Source organism: Ascaphus truei, chromosome 2, assembly GCF_040206685.1.
Source record: "Ascaphus truei isolate aAscTru1 chromosome 2, aAscTru1.hap1, whole genome shotgun sequence".
NCBI lineage: Eukaryota > Metazoa > Chordata > Amphibia > Anura > Ascaphidae > Ascaphus > Ascaphus truei.
In genome coordinates, this window is record NC_134484.1 from 53,193,136 (window position 1) to 53,216,409 (window position 23,274).

A 23,274-nucleotide genomic window follows, 5' to 3' on the forward strand; every position below is an offset into this window, starting at 1 on the left:
CAGTAGCAAAGGTTGTTACTCCTCTTGGCACGTTATGGTGGGGTATTCTGTTATATTCTTCTTTTGCCATTGAATAATATGGAAACTGTGATATTCTGAATAATAACGAGATACTTTCTGTTATCAGTGGGAGTAATGAAATCCTTATCTCTGGGTACCAATCATCACAATCATTAGTCTATAAGACCCAGATCTGCAGTCACTTATTGTGACGTGGTTACGCTGTGCTCACCACAAACTAGACGAGACCCCTGTGCTGAGATGGGATAGTAGCCACCAGCCACAGACACGGGGACCCCGTCCGGAGTGTAGAGTAGTCTTGCTGGCCGAGTCTAGGGCAGGAGAAGTGAGAGTAATCGTATACTTGCCGAGTCCGATGCGGGAGAGGTCCAGAGCGAGCGAGGTACTAATGCCAAGGTCAGAACTGGAGAAGAGCGGATGGTCGGAGTCCAGAGCAAAGGGTCAGGGCAGGAGAGAAACGGATGGTCGAAGTCAAGCCAAGGTCGGGGTTCCAGAGAGCGAGTGGTCCAAAGGCAGGCAGAGTCGGTACACGGGTAAGCAGAAATAGGACAAGGTAAGAAGACAAGGGAGGCAGAGGCAAACACCAGGTAACAGAGTCTATGCTCAGCCGAAGTGCTAGTGGCACAGCTGAGCATAAGTAGCAGGCAAGGACCAATCACCCCAGGGGGTGGAGCGGGGGCGTAACCCTCGTGAGGAGCCAGGATAGGCCGGAAGGGAAGAGACAGCTGGCAGCACTGGAACTAATGAGTTCCTCTTGACTCATCGCTCGGGGGCGTTGCGCGTGCATTGCGCGTGTGTCGCGCGTGCACATCACACGCCGGTGATGCGTCTCGCGTCTACCCTCCAATCCCGCGGTGCGGGGTCTGCACCTGCGCAGCGCGTCAGTGGGGACTGGTGCTCTCGAGGGGCCGCACTGCGCGTGCAGGGAGAGACGCGTGATGGAGGAGGACAGCGTGGAAGGTTGCCAGCAGGCGTCGGGCAGGAGCGGAGGTAAGTACGGGTGCGCGGAGTCCGCCTGGGGGCGCGCGAGGGACCGCGAGTCGTGACAGATGTTAACCTACAGTAGCTTAACATCACAATAAGACTAATTGTGTATTTTCAAAGGACAAAGACGTAGCGTTAAGCCCTGATTTGTCCTCTAAAGAGCATAACTTTAACTATAAGGCTGCGGCCCCGCTGCCGCTGAACTCGCTCATGCTTGGAGAGCGGTGATGTCACCAGCTCTGCAAGCATGAGCGATCGCTGTCCTGCAACATTTTTAGAGCAGGAACGGAGGGCGTGGCTATTACAGGAGGGTGTGTGTCATTGGCTGTATAGGGGCTGTCTGTGTTTCTGTCTATATCTCTCTCTCTATATCTCTCTCTCTATATCTCTCTCTATATATCTCTCTCTATAGCTCGCTCTCTCCCTTCTCCCACTTCTATCTCTCCCTTCTCCCCCCTACCTCTCTCGCTCTCTCTCTCTCTCTCTCCATTCTCCCCCCCTCTCTCTCTCCCTTCTCCCCCCTCTCTCTCTCCCTTCTCCCCCCTCTCTCCCTCTCCCTTCTCCCCCCCCCTCTCTCTCTCTCTCTCTCTCTCCCTTCTCCCCCTTCTCTCTCTTCCTTCTCTCTCTCTCCCTCTCTCTCTCCCTCCATCTCTCTCCCTCCCTCTCTCTCCCTCCCTCTCCCTCTCCCTTTCCCTATCCCTCTCTCTCTCTTCTCCCCCTCCCTCTCTCCCTTCTCTCTCTCTCCCTTCCACCACCCCTCTCTCTCTCCCTTCTCCCCCCTCTCTCTCTCCCTTCTCCCCCCTCTCTCTCTCCCTTCTCCCCCTATCTCTTTCTCTCTCCCTTCTCCCCCCACCACACCACTCCGTTTGCCCCCCCACCACCACACAGCAGCACTCCGTTTGCCCCCCCCACCACCCAGCAGCACTCTGTTTGCTCCCCCCACAACCACACAGCAGCACTCCGTTTGCCCCCCACCACACAGCAGCACACTGTTTGCCCCCCCCCACCACACAGCAGCACTCCGTTTGCCCCCCCACCACACAGCAGCACTCAGTTTGCTCCCTCTGTCCGTTTGCACCTCTCTGTCCGTTTGCCCCCCTCTCCTTTCCACTTCTCTCTCCTGAATTAAGTGTTTGTGTTGTGTGTGTGACAGCAGGACAGTAAAACACGGCCTCTCACTTCCCATTTGTCAGAGAAGGGTCATGTGACCCTGCTCTCAGCACGAAAGTATCTCTCCCTGGTCTCCCCAAGCACAACGCTTGGGAGAGTGTGTGTGCATGCGCATGAGCGCGCGATCACAGCGGGAGATGGGATGTGCTGATCCACATTGAAGAAGGTAAGAGCGCCAAGCGCATAGCGTGCTCAGCGCCAGCGGGAACTCAGCCTAACAGACGTTAGTGATAATGACAAGCAAATTATATGCAAATGAGTTGTTACTATAACAGTGCATATCCACTAAAGTCTGATAAGGTTAACGAAGGGTCTTAACTTTATCTTATTTAGGTCATACCTAATCTTGCAGTTTCTCACATACAGTATAATAAAACACGGCTTTCACAGGAATGGGTGTTAAAACACAACTAGGTGTAATTTATGTAATCTAGCCTTATTTCTAGTGTTATTTGCCTATCCTCTCTTTTTCAACGCCATCTAAAGACCTATTTCAGCAATAACATGAAGTTAAACCTATGCTAATAAGCTCAATGATGCCCATTGTTTTAGCATCTAAACAGCTTAGAGGATACCATGTTAATTTAGGTTAAATAAATTCTGTTCCTGTTTTAGATAACATCACATTATGAGCCCTGGGTTAATGGAGCTTTGTGGACCTGGGACTACCATACATTCTTTAGAGCAAGGTTTAAGTGACCTATTGTGTACTGTATGTTTCAATAAGAAAAGGTTATTCCTTTAGAACTATGGAAATGTACACTAACTACCTTATGTCGAGTTTAGTTGTTCAAATAACCAGCCAAAAAAATTATTCAATGATGTGTAAAATATATGTAAACAATATTTATATGTGCTGTCATGAAAATTCAGAAAATCTATTTTGTATAATATAAGCAATAATGAGGCAATGACACAAACTAGCACCCCATAAGTTTCCAATGTTAATGCAGAATTCAATGACGATTTTGACCTTTTTATTCTGGATCTTTGTTACTCTATTGATTCTGTTGGTCAACAAAGGAGGAATTGAATGGAGAACGCAAACCCTCCAATCTATAAGGTCCATATCAAATACAAATATAAGAGCTTGCAATGTGTTAGCTGACAATGTCAGTTTGCCAGTTGATTATGAAAATTAACCGATGCATGTGGGTTTAATATATTCCAGTCCCTTAACAAAATAAAAGAATATTTGCTTTTGTGCTTAGTTTACAATTTTTTTTGGTTTAATCTATTTCCTTTATTGTTTATTCCTTTATTGTAATCATAGCTGCTCACCCACGGCTTCTCATTCTCACATCTTCAATGACTTTTCAAGAAATGCTGATTAAAAAAACTGTTATAAATACATAAATAAACAAAATGAATGATTTCTGAAATTATTAATTTTGTATGCAAAAAAGCTAAATTACCCTCTCGATTAAATATAGTTGAAAATGATTAAGATTAAAAGACTAAATGTACTAAATTCTTAAACTGCAAATAATAATGAAATATTTCTGGTATTCCTTCTTATGCTGATCTCAACTAAAGTTTTCAACTTTCCATAATGTGATATAAATATGTGTTTTTAGAGATATTTGGGAGGTAACTGCTTAACTGCTTCAGGTTGCTTTAAAATATGTTCATATTGAGCAATAAAGGTGTAAAATATCAAATTATAGCACATTATTTTATCAAATAAATATAATATAAGACAATGACAAAGATAATATATACTGTATATGACAGTTGAAAATTCAGGACTTTGGGCACTTTGTTGCAATGTGCTTGTACTGTACTGTATTTCATGTATGAAAGAAGAGCCCATAACCTTAGTGATTGAGCACCCTCTCTACTCTGGATTTCAGAAAATATGTTATATTTCCCATAAAAGTTGCACAATGACAGAACATGTTTTCACAGAGTTAAATCATTTTTATCGGAACTAGACTTTACTGATATATATATTCTAAGGAACTGAAAATACTGATGTCCCTTTTATCCAACTACAATATTACTATTCCATATAAAGTTTTGTAGAAGAAAATGATTGCTTGCCTTGATCATTGGAATGGAAAACTAAATGTCATTTCTAATGCAGTCATGTTTCCAGTATACTGAAAATTTATATTATCATATTTTATCACTTCAGCAAAACCAAGTAATACGATCTAAAATTAATTATGTTGATTTGAGAAATACAGTACTGTACATTTAGAATTGAGTAAATATGAAGCATCATACAGTATTTCTGAAATATTACATAGAAGCATACTTTTGGAATTTGTAAACAAGTTAGTAGAAATTAGCTACTGTAAAAAATAATAATGCTATAATACTTTAAAAATAAGCAATGTTGTTAACTTGGTGGTAGTAGTATTTATTTTTGCCAGCAGCACTTCCTCTTTCCCCATAGCTTTGTCCATCCACCCTTGCTTGTCATTAAGATGAACACATATTTGAGAATGAAAAAGACGGTTTAAACTGTATCACTAAAAATAACAAAAATGTAAAGACAAGTTAACTACAGTATACAGTGATGCAGAAAGAAAACGATTGTGTGTGCAATATTGTCCACCAAAGTTTTCTCAACCCTTTGTAAGAATTGGAGCTAAGTAATCTGTATGGTGCCCGTTACCTCTTTATTGAATAGTAAGTGCTGATTAGGGAAGCTACAGTATACTACAATAACATGAGCACTGGCAAATATTGCCCTGTCCATAGTAGAACGCGCTAGCTTCCACGCTCCTCCGTGACCCGGCGTTGCGCTTGAAATACAAACTTATTTGTATTGCGAAGTGCCACTCTCCCTGTAGCGCATGTGCACGGGCTAGCGTGCGCTCACTATACGCATATGCATTGGCGTCCTAGTGTTTCGGCACTATGGACAAAGCATAACTTAATAGAAGGAGCGCAAAAAACCTCACAACCACAATCCGGCTCACAACTAGCTAGTCACAGAATCAGTGCAAAAAAAGGAAGAGCGCTCCTACAGTATGAGAAAAATGTTCTTTAATAAATTCGAAACATTTTTAGAAGCGAAAGACATTTTACTATTTACAAAGCCTCCAGCAGGTGAGAAAGTATTTTAAATAACACCAGGGACTTCAATGATTGAGGTATCTTACCCACAAGAGAGAGCACTCGGTTAGCTGGACTTTAATTTCATCGGGTGGTTTATCCATGAATAAAGGTGACTTCCAACAAGTGAAACTGGCTTCATATGTGACATCTTCAAAGAGTGGGATCAGGCCTGCCGAGAGCGGGTTGAGGCAGCTCTTTTCTCTTCTGAAGTTAGCTATGGCGGCTGCGTCCTGCTCCTTCTGAACCTAGACATCAAATGACGCCGCGGACGTCACCAACGTGACATCACGTTACCATAGTAACGCTACATTGCATATATCATTTGATGCTGTGATATCGCATTGCCATGGCAACGAGATGCCGTGTGACATCACGATGGTGATATTGCTGCAGTTCAGAATGAGAAGGAGAGCGGAAGCAAGCAGTAACTAATAAGGATACTAGAGAGAAAGAGAAAAACATATACAACATAGTCGGGCGCCCTTCTGGACCGCCGGGCCCCGGTAATTTGTACCGGCTTCCCCCCCCCATCTCGTTGGCCCTGAGCGGGATAGCATTTTTTGTCACTGCCTTTTGTGAGTTTAAGATTGAAAGCAGTTTCAATCATTGAGATAGCTATTCTAGACGCCAAACTGGCTTAACTAAGTTTCCCCATTCTTCATCTTTTTGTTCATTACCCTAATTTAAATGCGAAGCATTCCACAATTTAGCTAATTTACAACTTAAATCGCACGTCAAACCAGAACAAACTAATAGAAGTAATACAATTATTCGATTAAAATGCCATTAGCAATATATATACATACTGTATATATATATATATATATATATATATATATATATATATATATATATATTATTTTTTTTGAAACTCAGAAAGATTTAAGTGTTCTTAAACCATTTTTGCAAATCAGAACATTTTTTTTTGTTTTCAATTACAACAAAGACTCTGAATAGGGTAATTGAGTAATCAGATTTATGGACAGCCACTCGATGTGTATAGTCAAGTTCGAAAACGGGGCAGCGATCAGGTATCAAAAAAAAAATGTGATTTAAAAATTGTTGAATAATGAATTTTTAGAAGGATTTCTAAGTAATGTGACAGCATAATTTGTTCAGTTTTGAACAGTAAGGACCCTTCCCAGCCTACTCCATCCTTACACTTTTAAAGTATGATACTTTAGATCTGGAGGAATGATATTGCCCTGGTAAAAGGTAAAAGATTGCCTGTTCCTCATTTGGACGTTGTAGCCTTCAATGCAAATATATAATTTCTCAATCTCATGTACTTGCAGTGTTTGAATCAATAATATGATATGGTTGTGCCACTTTAAGTATTGTTATTGCAGAATTGGACATTTCAGAACTTCAAGTGCTGTAGGGACAACACATCTGATTCTGAGTAAAAAGGGGTTTCTGTACATTTTATAACCAGACATTAAAGAAGTTATGGTGGGTAAAAAAAAGTGACAAAAAATAGTGCAGTAAATACAAATACCACTTATGATGTTTTTGCATGTCTCACAGGTCTGCACCCCTGCTTTTCCCCATTATGGCTTAGAAAACAGTGTTGCACTGTACCCAAGGATTCTGGGAAATTCATATGCAAATGAGCACAATGTGTCACTCTTTACTTCTTATCCATTTGAACATGGAGCCCTATAAGCTTATGTCTGCTGCATTAGACAGCTTTTTAGCACAGCCTGGGTGCATAGCCAGTTAATCTACTCACAGGCGGCTGTTTCAACTTTTTGGATCTCAAACATTGTTTACTGTCTATGTAACGGGAAGCTGGTCTGTGGGTATAAACAGATATTAAAAATGTTATGGGGGGTAAAAAAAAGTGACAAAACCCCTTTATTGTACAAATTCTACAGACTCCGAATCTGCGGTTTGGGCCATTTCAGATGAAAGCCCCTGTTTACTGTAAGTCAGTGGGGATTTTTGTCCAAAATTTCCCAAAATAGCCGATTCTGAGTATATAGAATTTATCCCATAATGTTTATATTGGTTATTTACCTTTTTGTTTTAAACAAGCAGATTTTTGTTTTTCTCAGTATTTAAATCCTACCCAAAAGTGGGTAAATGAGTATATCAAGTTGATTCCCCAAAAATAACCTTACCTGAAACTAATACAAATAGAAAGAACATATTTTTTTCATACTAGTGAGATGCAGTGTTCCTTTATACATCTTGATGTATATAATAATTAAAGAAAATAAAATTGAAGTTTTCATAACCTTTTTTTCCCCCCAATCCTTTAGCTCCTTGTGGTGGGCACTTTTCATCTCTAAGTGGAGTAATCCTCTCTCCTGGGTGGCCTGGATACTATAAAGACTCATTAAATTGTGAATGGGTGATAGAAGCTGAACCAGGACAATCCATAAAAATTACATTTGAAAGGTCTGGGTTCATTTATTTTGGATATGTGTTTTGTGTGCTAATACATGTTTATTCTTATTTCTTTAAAATTACTTTGCCACCATTTTAATGAAATGCTACTTAACAATATGACACAGGTGGCTGCTAATATGCTGGCTATTGAGATACTTATATAGTATATGGAGAAAATGATCAAGTTGTCATAGAAAGGTGTTTCTGTTGCAAAGCAATAGTTCTAAGTTATTTCTTTTTAAGTAAAAAACCCATAATACACACAACCTATTTCCAGTGATCATATAATTTTATCAACACAAATACATTACTATTGCCATGAATGTTTTCAATCAAACTGCAAAAGTTACTAAATTAGATAGTTGTATAATTAACTTATTCAAATTTCAAAGTGGTTAAAACAAAGTTTTTTCTGGTACTGGATTTTATTAAAACTTACATTAAATGTGAAGCGCTATGTACATTAATGGCGCTATATAAATAAAGACATACAATACAATACAAATGTACACCAGCTTTAGCTATTGTACAATAGATTGTTTCACATAACTATCATATTCATTTATTTTTTATACAGATTTCAAACTGAACTTAATTATGATGTTTTAGAAGTACACGATGGACCAAATCTGCTGTCACCACTTTTGGGATCTTATAATGGCACACAGGTTCCGCAGTTCCTCTTCAGTAGTGTGAATTACATTTACCTTCTCTTCACTACAGACAACAGTCGGTCCAATAATGGTTTTAAGATTCGTTATGAGAGTAAGTAATTTTTCTTAAATTCATTTGCATTGACTGAAATTATTTTATCACCAATTTGTTGCCTTAGCAATACCTTACTAGTCACTTAGGTAGCCAAGGGGGGTAAATAGTATACTGTAGTTTTATTATTTTATTAATCCCTTTATTGCCCTTAGTGGTCAGTTGGTCATGGAAACCCAGAGCTAGCCAATCACTTGGGCTACTAAGGGATTAATATGTAGTTAAGTGTGTTTGGCTTAGTTACCTAGAAATGGTGGTTAGGCCCACCGGGGGTGGGGGATGACCGGGATTAACATCTTTTTTAAGTCTTAGTGTTTGGTAAAGCATTGCATATCAATGTCTAAAGTACCATTTAGGTAGCCAAGGGGTGTAGGTAGTGTAGTTTTAGTAATATTACCCCCGTTGGTGCCTGGGGTGTTCCTTGGTAGCCATTGGCATCAAATGGGTTAATGTAATTTCAACTATAGGTTTATGTAATCATTTATATTACAGAACCCTATGGTACAAATATTAAATTACTCTTCCCCATTGGATCACGATGCAGTAATTAACCCATTATTGTTGGTTTCAGTAATTACTGTATCACAACTAGTCTAAAAATATTGAACCCCTGTAAATTGTTCCGCAATCTTGAAGACGTAGGTTATAAAATTGCGCAAATGCCACCTGGTATTTTGTTTTCCCCTTGTGCGATTAATTTGTTTTATGACTCTAGGACAATGGGTTTCATGCATGACATTCTGTTTGTGGCCTTGTTAAATGTAAAATGCTTGTTATATTTTTATATTCGATGCAGATAACAAGCAAATTAGTTGTATGCCACCTCATACCTGGTATACATGATGATACTAAGCAAAGAAACACAGGATTTGACATTCCATTGCATTCTCCTATGCCTTGTAATAATAAATGTAGCACAATGGAATGAAGAGTATTTGGGAGACATCTGAAATTATAGTACAATGGGCTACTTCCTTGGACATTCACTTAGTAGAATTCAGAACGTAACCACAAGGAAAATTATATTAGTGATATTGTTTATACAGTTTACATCATATGTCATAATAAGCTTAAACTGTAATTATTTAGACATTATTTTCATTTGTGGTATTAGCCAATGCTTTTACACAAAATGTAAAGTAATACATAAAAGTAGGGCTACAAACAGATAGGACCAACCAGATATCTTTTCTGGATGAGATTTGGCTAAAACTCTTCAATTCAAATCATAATTACTGTTGTATTGTGTTATCCATTATTTCTAGTATACTGTAAGATACAGTTTCAAGTATAAATTACAGTATTAGATATTTAACAATTGTTTTGTTTTGCATTAAAGGTGTGACAGTGGACACACATTCGTGTCTGGATCCAGGTATACCTGTACACGGACTTCGCTATGGTTATGATTTTTCTATTGGCTCTACTGTTTCCTTTGGGTGCCAGCCAGGCTACACTCTCAGCCATGAAGAGCCCCTCTTATGTGAAAAAAATCACTGGTGGAGCCATCCACTACCAAATTGTGATGGTGAGAAGTTCTACTGTAATAAATGTTCAATATGTTGAACCAACATACATGGATACTATTATATTATTTGCCTAAATGAGTGGACAAGAAAAAAAGAAAGGGATAATAAGGCCAGCATTGAGTTAAATATTTAGGCACTGATTCAATATTGTCTGAAATGCAATCGGCTGAAAACTTAAATTAAGCCTAATATAAAAAAAAGTATGATCTCTTCCTGAAAATCCTCTGCAAGCTTTTCTCTTTTATCATGATAAATCATGAATGGGAGTCAGGAAATTGTTAATATAAATTAAAAGTGTAGTGGCTGTAGGTTGAAGAAAGAACAGAGACAAGGTTGTGGAAAAAGCTAGGGAATGCATTGTTTTTTGGTGAGAAGCCATGGAAGAAGAGACAAGATTAGTGAACATGTAACCTGCATCTGAGAAATGTGACTCTTTATAATTAGTTCAAATGTATGTATGCACATCTTTATTTATATAGCGCCATTAATGTAAATAGCGATTTACAGCGGTAATACACGTAACATAATAATATAGATCACAAATAATGCAAATAACACATAATGCGAATAAGCGCTTCAGACATAAAAGTAACATTAGAAAAGGAGTAACTGCCCCAAAGACCTTACAATCTAATGAAGTGTATCGTATCAGCCATGGAGCCACCCATATGCTTCGTTAAGGAGGTCGGTTTTAAGATGGGTCTTAAATGTGGATAGAATGGGTGCTAGTCGGATATTGCGTGGCTAGGCATCCCAGAGGAGAGTGAGACTGTGTATATTTTATGCATTTGTTATATATATTTTTATTATGATAAACTAAGCATAAAGGAGAAAAAAAAACATATAAAGAACACACGGGGGGCAGGTGGGACAAAAGACTGATGTGGACAGATACATCTCTGCTGAATACACTTGCCTATTGTTACGTGGAAGAAAACGTGTTATGTTGCTGTCTGCAAGTTAAGATACAAACCCATAGGGCAGAGGTAGGGAGTGATATGCCAACCTTAGCCTGGGATCAGAGTTCGAGAAATGCATGGGTAATGATGTCCGGTTCCGGGTCAAGGCAGGCAAAAATGGTCGAGTCTGGTTCCAGAATCAAAGCAGGTGGCAGGCAAGAACAGAATGGTCTCTTATTCATTGCCTAGTTAATCACTGCAGTAATTCCTACAGATATGTATTTCATTTTAAGTTTAAGAAAATCCTCATGATCCAAGTAAGATATGCATACAGTATATATCAACAAGAGTTCTTGCTGGTTCTGGTAGGGTACATTCAAAACTATTATAATCTTACATTTAAAAAATTAGATATTTGATTTAAAAAGCACGAAGGAGCGACTCAGTGAGCAAAGGCACTGACTGAAAACAAGGGCACTGTGTCTGGAGCAGGGGAGCCTAGTTCAAATTCCAATGTCGGCTCCTTTTTACCGTGGGCCAGTCACTTTATCCCCATATGGCTCAGGCAGAAGAAAATAGATTATCTTGAAAAAGGGTCATTTAGTTTAACCCTTTGGCCAAAGCATTGTAAGCTTGCGAGCCACGACAAGGCAGACCCTGTTCGCAAGTCCTAACACTACCAGATAAAATACTAATATACCTCTAATAGAGTATTTTATCTGGTAGTGTTAGGACTTGCGAATAGGGTCTGCCTTGTCGTGGCTCGCAAGCTTACAATGCTTTGGCCAAAGGGTTAAACTAAATGACCCTTTATCAAGAGAATATATAAGTATTTTACTGTATATTTTTGTCATGTTGGATGTAGCATTGGGCTTCTCTGTCATCTGTTGTTTACATATGCCACGCTTAATAGCACTCCTTTTTGACACATATATATAATTTGTGGGGGCCCAGGTGTTCCCAAAAAGAGCTTGCTGGGTGTTTTGTGTTTTATACAAATAGATTGTAAGCATTACAGGGCATGGACATGTCTCTATAAAAACTCTATGTACAGCACTGTGTATACTGCCAGTGCTATACAAGAAAAAACAATTACTATAAATTATTATTATAAAGTATAATAGAACGTGCCATGCAGTGTGTATCAAGACAATGCCAAGGCACAACATTTGTATCATATGTACAGTATCAAAGAAACAATCCCATTGAAATCTAGTACCCTCTCTATCCACCTTTAAGACCCACCTTAAGACACAATTGCTTAAAGAAGCATATGAATAGCACTGTGGATTATACTGGACACATGATACATAAAGCTTGGCCCCCTGCAGACGCACTTACCTGAATTCCCTCCTACTGTCTCTCTGCGTTCTCCTTACCTACCAATTAGACTGTAAGCTCCTTGGAGCAGGGACTCCTTTCCTTAATGTTACTTTTATGTCTGAAGCACTTATTCCCATGACCTGTTTATATTATCTGTTATTTATTTGATTACCACGTATATTACTACTGTGAAGCGCTATGTACATTAATGGCGCTATATAAATAAAGACATACAATACAATACAAATCATCTTCCTAAAGCTGGTACAGATTATTTTATTCTATAATGGCACAATTTTTGCCTTGATACACCGCCCACATAGTTTCTGTCAAAAAATATTTTTCAGTGAATAATAGAAAACAACATACAGTATTTACTAATGTAAATGGTGGATAACAATATGTGTCTTAGTTAATTGATCTGTAATTTGCAGTGTTCAGAATTCATTCAGTAGGTAGTTGCATGAAATAAGTATTTGTATGATTTGTCTAATAACTAGGCTGGATCTTAAAATGCCACCTATTTTTTTAAACTTACATCATTTCTAAAAGCCCCTCCACCACTCCTACAGTCCTATGCTTTGTTTTCTAAGATACTTTACACAATGGTGTTTCAGTAGCAGTAGGGGACCTTGGTATTTAAAGCAATTACAGGTTAAATGTTTGTAATTCATAAAATCTTACTGTTTGTTTTTCTCTTTTTGTCAATAATCTGTCCTATAACTATGTTGCCACCAAAATTACATTCAGAATCATGATTTCTTTCTTGCTTGGTCACTGGATTTACTCTCCTATTAAATATGCTGTAAAACTGCTTCCCAGCTGTGGATAAAAGTTTAGTCTCATTGATTTGAATGTAGTTGAACCTCATCTCCAGCAGAGAAAAAGAGCTTCACAGCATATTGATGAGGGCTATTGTTAACTCTGCTAAATGAAGACAAATAATGTAACTTTATCTAAAACAGTAACAGATGTTATTTTCCCTGAGGTTAATGTCTGTCTACAAAGCTACTTATATGCAAAAATAATAGCCATTGTATATCTAATTAGCGTAGGCTTGATGTCATGTTATTGTAGCACAATGTTGCGTTAGCTTCCATTATTGTGGTGTTATGTATGTCTTTCTCCCATCTAGAACCTAAAAAGGTGGTGTTGGTGGTGATGGTTTAAGAGGAGGAGAATTTAAGAGGAGGGTCTCTATTATTTTAGTAAAGTACCCATTCACTTTGGTCACCACCACAAAAAGTCCTCCCTACAACATGCGCTAACTGGGAACACACAAGAAATACCTGGGATAACTTCTACTACGGCCTCCTCTTCTTTCTCTTCTTCATCCTCCTCCATTTTCTCATCCTCTTTCTCATCCTCTTGATTCTCCAACTCTTCGTGCTCCTTTTCCTCCCCTCTTCAGCGTGTGGAGGGGAGTAACATCAAGTTATGTATCATTTAACTATCTTAGTCTTAACAGACTTCAATGGATATGCGATGTGGGGTTTATCACCTCTTTTGCATCTCATTATCACTAACGTCAGTTATAGTTAACGCCATGCTCATTACGGGAGAAAATATTATTGATTGTTATGTTACTGGCCTTTTAATGTATGCAATAAGGCTTATTATGGCGTCAAGTTTGATTAACATCATATTAAGTCGCTTAATAGAGTTTTATGGATCTGGTCCTCAGAATTAGTACTAAACTCAGACTCCTACAGTTACCTCTCTTATTCTCATGTACTGTAAGTTTTTGTTGGCTGATTTCTCTATAAACACACAGATACTCAGCAAGCTCTTAGCTTATATATTTGTATATAAGTTTCAAAAGGAGTGCTACTGGGCGTGGCTAATTGTATAAAACAATGTTTTATTACTCCATAATAACTATTCAACAGCAACATTGCTTTCTATCTTTAAAAGCTGAAACAATAATACATGCTCTGATTATTCCTTATCCTAGATCTCATATCTTTGCATTCAGGTGGAGCAAGAATCGTGTCACTGTTCAAGATCATTGATTTCACATTAATTCCTTGTTAATGACCACATTGTACTCCTTTAATTTAGGATCTCATACTGGTCTCCTCTTTACTACATTTTAGCTCTAATGACTTGTTACTCTCAATACATTATTAAATCCTGACATATCCCCAGTAGTGCAACAGTTTGCTAATGCAGAGTTCAGGTTCTAAGTTAATTGAAGTAGGTACATATGTAAATAATGTCACTGCAAAACAAACATATTCAATTCCATTTGTCACATTTTTGCTGCACAATCTGATACAATGGTGCCTCAGTTAAATCAGTTATTAAATTATACCAAAAGCTGTAATGACTTACTGTAAAAAATGGTCTACATTCATGTAAAAGAGCTTAATAATTAGTTTAATGCATGTATACTAATATTAACCTATTTTTTTTTTTACTTTTGTCTAGCTTTATGTGGTGGAGATGTCAGAGGTCCAAGTGGTACCATTTTATCTCCTGGTTATCCCGAGTTCTATCCAAATTCCTTAAATTGTACTTGGACGATAGAAGTAACTCATGGAAAAGGTATAACTTTTGTATTTAATTTTATGTCATTATTTATATTTAATTTAGTGGGCAGTCATTGTATGCCAATAGCATGTACATTTTAAACAGTTTAATTATGCAATAAAAGTGTAAACGTGTTAGTTAATTAATTAGTTAGTCATCTCAAATAGGTTAACATTAAGGAGGAGTAAAGAGTTGAAAAGAGTGGAGGATTTAACGATTCATTACAAATTCATGTATTCATAAGCTCTTCTTTAAGCCAAGCTGTGCTGAAGGCTGCATAATACGGCAGGCATATGCTTGTAGGGGTCCATGTTAAAATGGACGTGAAGTAAAAGGCTGTGTGCTCATTTGTATGTAATTTCTCAGAATCCAAATTGCAGGTGGCTGCAGTGGAAGCACAGGACCAAGGAGGCTGTGAGGGCCGCCCCCCCGCCCCTTGCTAACCAATACCCACATATAACAGACAAGTAACGACAGACTCAGTTTGAAGGTATAACAGGACGCGGCTTTGTTTATTAAATAATAATAGAGTGACGGTTAGTCCCTGTCAGAGAGCACACTTAATGGGTTTAGTGAAAAGGGTCAGCCAGTCCTTGGCCTGCAGTCCCCATGGCTAGCCGAGCCCCCCATGAGCCGGCCGTTGTTGCGAGTGTGTGTGTTCTCGGGAGTCATGCTCAGTTGACCCCGCACACTTACGACTACCCCGGGCTTTATCAGCCCCGAGGCCCATCTGGCAAGGACAAGCGCTTCCCCACAAACTGCCACCACCAACGGGTCTATTTAACTTTCTTAAACTAGGCCCCTGCCACAAACCCGCAAGGACCTTCTCCAATCCCTCCTGCAACTCGTTGTTGAAAATATCCATCCTAATCTCTGATAAATGTACGCCATCAACCCTAAAAAGGCAGACTATTTTACAATTGAAATCAGAGTGGCTGATCCACCACCCCTCGCACTGTGTTACAAATTTTTCCCACCATTTTGTTTAACTTTACGCACGCTCTGTAGACTCTGCCCGGGGCAAGAGCGCTCCTCCACACTGCTCTGCAGATTGTCTGACCAGACAATCTGAATTTCTGGCCAAAGGGCGAGGATGCAAGTCAGGTCTTTCATTCTCGCATAGACCAGCTTGGCCAGGTCGTTGCCCCTGTCGTGAAGGACATGGATCTGTGGTGCTTTTCTATCTCTGTACATCACCATTTTGCCGTGGGAGCAATTGCCCACACCGCAGCCCCCTTCCTCCCCACCATAACACCTTCACATGCTCCATGCGCAATCCGAGGTTTCCCCCGTATGGGCGATTGAGTGCTCGCTTCCCTGCCCAGTGTATGAGTGAGTCCCCGATTATCCATGCAGCTGTGGAATCTGCGAAGGCTTGGTGGAGGTTTATTCTACCAAGAGCTATTCCCCTGTTAACGTGGGCCTTATGTAAGACCAGTATCTATTAGATTTCCAACGTCCTATCTTCTGTACTACAGCTACTGACAGTACTGCGCGTGATGCTTCTGTTGCCGCCCGATCCAGAATGAATGTGTGCCGTATTGTGACTCATCTAAACCATGGTGCTGAAGGCACATGTGGAAAACCCGCAGGTGCTGAAACCTAAACAACGGTACCCTATCCGCGTGTAGTGGTAGTGGACCTTGCCCGCCTGGCCTGCACTTCATGTATTCCTTAAACGTGTTGACTGGGCAAAATATGGCCCCTGGCAGACCTCACAATGAAATCCATGCTCCCTTCCCTCGCTGGTCCATTTTTGACCTTTGAATGTGCAGCCTAACAGCCACTCCCATAAAACTACATCCCTGAGCTGCAAACCTCCCTCTCCTCTACGTGATGCGCAGACTAGCTCCCCGGTTCGCAATGCTGCGAAGAAGGCCAATGAAAACGTCAGCCAAAAAAGCCTTGCCGGAAACGTGGAAAAACACACTCGCTCTGCCGTCTGCATTAAACCCTCTAGGATTGATGGCGTTACTGGCCTTCTGCTGTCTTTCGATGTCGACCCCCTCATTAACTCTACTAACACCCTCTTAAATATAAACGCCTTTGCTGAATCCTCTTTGCCTTTTAACCTCAAGAAGAAGGAAACCCCGTTACTTTTTCCCTATGGATCTTCCAGTTAAACCCTTTGCTCTTAAGTTTAAAACATACGACAGTAAGGTCCCTATTCCTGACGCCTCCAGTCCGAGTTCCCGTAATCGCACCAAACCGCTTTGTAAGCCCCCCATGTACCTGGAGCAAGAGAGCATCTTACTAGCTCTGTCACTGAATCGTCGCAAGTTCCCACAAGTCTACTGATCATGGCCTGCCGTATGGCTCTTCCTCCGGTGCCAGCTTCCAAAACTACGCCATCTGTAACCGGGATAAAGAATCAGCAATGTTCTTTGCAAGCCCCGGGACATGCCGTTCCTTGAACACAATGTTTAGGCCAGCTGTGTACAATGTGGGGGGTGCACCCCCCAATGGGGGGAAGCTGGATTATTTAGGGGTGCGCTGGCACTTTCAGAGGTCCAGCGCTCTTCCCCGAGGCATTTCAATTAAATGCTGGGGGATCGCATGAATCCTCTGCAGCAATAAAACTTAACTTGATTCAGACGCTGTGACGCGTCGCAATGGCAATGCGGCGTCAAATGGTTGCTGCTGTGTCGTGCAAGGTGACATCACACTGCTGTCTCCATGGAACCAGTGTCACGTGATGTCACGTGATGTCACGTGATGTCACGTGATGTCACGTGACCTGCGGCGAAGGGGGGGGCGCAAGAGCAAGTGAGAGTTGGCAGGGGGGCGCAGCTCCAAAAGTTTGCGCTTCCCTGGTTTAGGCAAAGGCATGAAAGTACAAAAGTGCGCAGAAGGGCGAGTACCGGAGGGAAACGTGAACCAAAATTGTTCACCGTTTCAACTACCCCCATGTTGTCTGACCAGAAGGGGACTTCCTTATTTGCGAACAAATTACCCCACAAATGCATCGCGACAAGGAAGGGGAATAGCTCTACGAATGTTAGGTTCCAGTGGAGAGGCCATTGTTCCGCGCACAATGCCCTGTTAAAGTATGCCCCAGAAATGACTGAACCTGATGCCTCTGTGAACATTTGTAGCTTGGTGGTATGGGCTTGGCGCCCTCGCCACAAGTTCTGCCGTTATAATCCCTTAAAAACTTCAGCCAAACCTCTAGGTCCTTGCGGATTTCAGCGGTGACCCGAATGAAATGGCTAGGATGTTTTACCCCAACTTGGCAGCAGAGAAATGCCTAGCAAACACTCTTCCCGCGGGCATGGCTCTCGCTGCAAGGACTAAGTCGCCAAGCAGCACCTGAAAATGGCGCAATGAGGTCTTTTAAAGGGCCATGAATTCCCGTAGCAGTTTTTCTAGGATGCCTTGCTTTTCACTGAGTCAATCTCAATGCCCACAAAAGTAAGGACGGTTGTCAGATGCACCGTCTTATCGTTGGCCAAGGGAACGCCAAACTCGCGCCGTGGCTGAGAAGTCAAACAGCCAACTTGCACATAAATTTGAACATCCGGGGCCAACAAAAAGGACGTCGTCCAAGTAGTGCATGGCCTCCGCTGCCTGCACCCTTTTCCGCGTTACGCATTCCAGGAAGCTGCTAATTGTTTTGAAATTAAAACAAGAAAGCGCACATCGCATAGGCAAGCATAGATCGACATAGTACTGCCCCTCAAGCATGCAGCCTAGCAAGTGGAAACACTCTGGGTGCACTGGCAGAAGCCTGAAGGCCTATTTGATGTCTGCTTTCGACATTAATGCCCCTTTACCCATCCTTTCAACTAGTGCTGCTGCCTGATCAAAGTTTGCGTAAGTCACCGAACACAATTCTCGATCGATACCATCTGGGTAGGATAGGTGTTGGATAGGTGTTGGATAGGTGTTGGAATAAATTAACACACACATTCCCAACACCCACCACATTATATATATATTATTATTGATGTATTTAAACTTTATACTTATTACTTTATATGTTTTGTCAATTGGATGTAGCATTGGGCACCCCTGTCTTTTGTTTGTATACATTGGCCAGGCTCAGTAGCACTCTTTTTGACATAAATATACATATACAACCATTTAGGAAGCCACACAACTTCCTCTTTGGAATTAGACAGCCATATTACGTGCCCCGAGAAGCAGGTTCTTCCCCGATCAATGCGGAAGAACGGATCGATAAACAGCTTAGATAATTGTATTGCCGTAAATCTAAGGAACTACTGCATTTATTAAAACAAAAATAATTAAATGGACAAAATTCAATGAAACTTTAAGATCTGAACAAAAAATTAATATAAATGTAAATTATATACTTTATTAAAAAAGCAATTAACACTCAAGAACATACCATTTTTTTCTTGTTTTCAGAAGCACTGTATAAAATGAAATACATGACTTGTCAAGCAATATTACACTTAATAAGATATTGTTTAATTTGTAATGATGTGATGTATATCTTTAAACTTAGTTTACTTTTCTAACAGGAGTACAGTTCACCTTTCACACCTTTCATCTGGAAGATCTTCATGACTACTTATTAATCACTGAAAATGGTAGTTTTACTCAGCCACTAGCACGACTGACTGGCTCTGAGCTCCCTGCAGCAATCAACGCTGGTCTCTATGGAAATTTCAGAGCTCAATTGCGTTTTATTTCCGATTTTTCAATATCATATGAAGGCTTTAACATTACCTTTTCTGGTAAGGAAATGAAGTGAGCATATCTTTGAAAATGTAATGTTTAATGTAATATTCTGTGCCTTTTAAAATAGCTCTAAAGTACAATGCGTTTAGGATAAAGTGTAAATTGAGTTCAGAAAAGTTTTATTTAATTTTGCTTTTGTGACCGTTTTGGTGGTTGCAATTTTGGTAACAAATTCTCTAAAATAAGACAATAAGTATGTATTAGGATTTAAGGACATTTTTATTAAGTGGTGGTTGTTATGTGGATAGTCATAAGGTTTCTTACAGCTTAGGGTCGCGTATGGCCCTTAATATCATATTCCAGTTGTAATATATAATACGATTTAAAAAAGTGACAATCCGTCTTTGTAATCATAACAGACACATTTAGATTATAAGATCTTGGTTGCAGATATTTTCTTCATCCAATGTAGAATTATATTTTTAGTTCTCTTATTAATACATTGAACCTTTCCCCTATATATTTAACTATTGTTTTTGGTTGCATTCAACAGAAACAAGGAAAATTGATTGCATGTATATCTTTTAACGACCAACACAATATATTTACATTGTAAAGGACTGCAACAATGTCCAAAATGTAGAAATAGCCACATGTGTCTAAATAAGTGGTATACTTTATTGTTTGATAACATGAATTTGTGATTTCATGAATTTGTAAATACAGAACATTTTGCAGTTTACATATCTTCTAATAATTACATACAGGAAATTAGCTACAATGTTATCAATAATTTTAAAATTGCACTATTGACAGAAAAAACACCATGGTGCAACTGTACAGTATTTATCAACATCTTCTTAATTTTTGGTACTAGAATACAACCTTGAACCTTGTGAAGACCCTGGAATTCCCCAGTATGGAAAACGACTTGGACATAATTTTGGAGTGGGGGACACAATAGCATTTACTTGTACATCTGGATACCGCCTAGAAGGAGTATCTGAATTCCTCTGTCTTGGTGGTGGACGTCGTGTGTGGAGTGCACCTCTGCCAAGGTGTGTGGGTACGTGGTCAGCTGCTTTAATTTGCTTGTCCGTGTAATCACAGTTCACAGATTTGACAAATAGTATTATTTGTGCTTTTCTCCATTTGAGAACATTACATTTAGCCATTTCCCTATACAGTATGTCTATTGTATGCTCATTTCTTTTCGTTGATCTATCAGTGATTGAGTAAAACAAATATACATTTTGTAACATTTTGTTTAACATTCGATTCAGCTTGGTACTATCCTGAAAAAACTTGCATTATTTTGTGGGTAATCATGTAGAAAGAGACAATCAATCAAAAGCAATGCGAATATTAAAGAGTACTTTGCTAATTCCATAATTTCAGTATTCACTAAAATAGCACAGTTCAGATAAAAAATATTACAATCTTGCAATAATCCAATAAGGGGCTGTTCTGTCATTATCTAGCATACTGTAAATCCAGTTATGCTAATTACAATATTGCTAATTGCAAGCCCACTTCAGCCCCAAAAATACAATATTTAAAAACAACAGAAATAGACAGCACTCAAATATGTGGAAAAAAGATAATGTGCAGGGTGCAAAAGGGAACAGGAGGGAGGTTCCAAAATATAAATGGAAGAGAGGGGGGGGGAGGTTCCCATAATTTACACATATTATGTATGTAATGTAACGAACGTAAAGGTGTTTTGCTCCAGTAAATTTACAGTATAAATTATCTACTGATGATGGTCATGCAAAAATATGAAAATAATACATTCAAGAAATGAAAATAAACATAAACATAACTCACGCATACATTTTGTTTCTTTAATATTTTTGAGTGCTGGCCATCTGTAGTCTACTCAGATAATCCTTTATCATGATTTAGTATTTTACCATGGACAAGGGCCCTAGGACATTTTGAGGGATGGGGTTGTGTGTGCTTCTATTCTATATAGTCTATAATAAGAAGTCAGTTAAGTGTTCATAATGTATAAGCATCAGACTACCTCCCCCATGTTCAAAAACACCTTCATGCCTTTCTCTTTACATCTGTAAATGAGAGCTGCTCTACATGCTATGCTTACTCACGGATGCAAGATATTACAGTACAGGATGTCTGTATAGGCCAAGAGGAGGACAGCAATAGTAGACTGTATTAGTAGAGCCGACTCAGAGGTAGATCCTCAGAGGTCTGTTAAATGATTTATAGTGATGTTACAACCATTTAATGTATCGATAGCCACAACGCATATCCACATAGGTGATTAGCGTTATGATGATCTCGTGTTAAGCAAAGAAATATCAGATCACTACATTTAACGGATGTCTGGCGTACTCATATGCAAATCATATGCTAGCGAGCCATTAACCTGAAATCACATATCCACAAACCTGCGTTAATGTTAGCGCATGGAAATAATGCTACGAAAATTAGGTCATAATAAAACCAATTATTCATATCTAGAACATGATTATGATATTGTTATTTCTGGGAATAGCCTACAAGCCAAAAGGCAGGTCTAAAGTGGTACCCACATGATTGTATAGGACTTACCCCTTTCATTACATGAGTCATACAATGATCTATATCAGTGGTTTCAAACCTTTTTTGGTCAAGGAACCCCAAGTGTAATTCTGAGAAGCCCCCAACCCTCTCTAATAGCATCTCTGTGATCAGATGCATTGTAAATTCTTCTGTATTTGATACAATTTTCAAATGACCAGAACATTGCTGGGAACTTTTAAGGATGCCCGGGGAACCAAATGGTTTCTCGAAACCCTGCTTGAAAAATACTGATCTATATTATGGATCATATTCATGTCTGAAAAACATCAAGTGATACATCTGATATTGTGTCATGAAGTTCATGTAATAAACTATACTATGGTTTTTAGTGGTTAAAGTGAATGTAGGATATGTTTGTCTGGCCTAATATGTTATATAATCTTCACTGAATTAAGTATGGGTGTACAATAATGTTTAACCATATTATAACAATAACTACAAAGATACAGAACTTTTGAACAAACTTTTATTTACACATTTTTCACTATGTGTGAAAAATACATTCAGAAATAATTAATAGGGAAAATAACATAACAACTCTTTACAAGATATCATCTCCTCTTTTTGGAGCAGAACTGCCAGGCTCATTAGTCTCCCTGGTAACGCGTCTGTAATGCATGTGAGTTAATTGAAACAGACGTTATAGTTTTGCTGTTGCACATGTGCAGTGTATTGGTTAACGGGTCACTGCACAGCAAAAATCCCTGTCAATACAGCTAATGTAACATATGCCAGTTTGCCGAACGGCCATTATTTTTGCATATCATTAGTTTTGTGGATACCTGTAAAACTGAGGAAAAATAACACACGTTACCTATTTAGGCAACATACAGTACAAGGGAAGGGAGGAATGGAGGTTGATGCAGCTTGATAAGTAGTGTGGTGGTATTAGCTCTTTACTGCTAAAAATCATTATCGTCGCCTTGTGTATATTATATTTTATATCTTTAAGTTAATCTCTATTAAACTTTGACAGTTTTAATCACATCTACTTACCACTCAGCCACAGTGGGAACTGAGTGCTTCAGTCCGTGGGAATACTATTTAGGTAACGTCACATTAGGTATATATTTCTTAGAAGCCCAGATTTAACGGACCTCTGAGGATCTACCTCAATCAGCTGGAGGAATAGCAGGGAAGGAATATCAGAGAGCAAGCCAATATTGTAAGGGAGCAGGTATGAAAAAATATCAGAGTTCCAGAACAGGAGTAGACATTCAATTATACTGTACTGTATATGGTGCGGCCAATCAATTTACGACAAGACCAGAAATCAAGTGAGAACTAGGCTTATCCAGGGCGTATCCAGGGCTACAGTATGTTGATATAGCAGAGAGATGTTTAGAAACTTTAGT

The 23,274-nt window shown here is 39.4% G+C and overlaps 1 protein-coding gene across 6 annotated transcripts in view; it reads left to right on the forward strand.

Annotated features, from left to right (window-relative positions):
* CSMD3 (CUB and Sushi multiple domains 3) overlaps nucleotides 1-23,274 on the forward strand; it is a 1,548,521-nt gene that overhangs the window by 934,930 nt on the left and 590,317 nt on the right. For all 6 annotated transcript variants that reach the window (XM_075582415.1, XM_075582410.1, XM_075582412.1 and 3 more), the window contains 6 exons: nucleotides 7,509-7,647; nucleotides 8,216-8,403; nucleotides 9,743-9,931; nucleotides 14,585-14,701; nucleotides 19,174-19,389; nucleotides 20,211-20,399. In XM_075582415.1, the coding sequence (XP_075438530.1) occupies nucleotides 7,509-7,647; nucleotides 8,216-8,403; nucleotides 9,743-9,931; nucleotides 14,585-14,701; nucleotides 19,174-19,389; nucleotides 20,211-20,399 (1,038 nt within the window). The remainder of the gene's footprint in view (nucleotides 1-7,508; nucleotides 7,648-8,215; nucleotides 8,404-9,742; nucleotides 9,932-14,584; nucleotides 14,702-19,173; nucleotides 19,390-20,210; nucleotides 20,400-23,274) is intronic.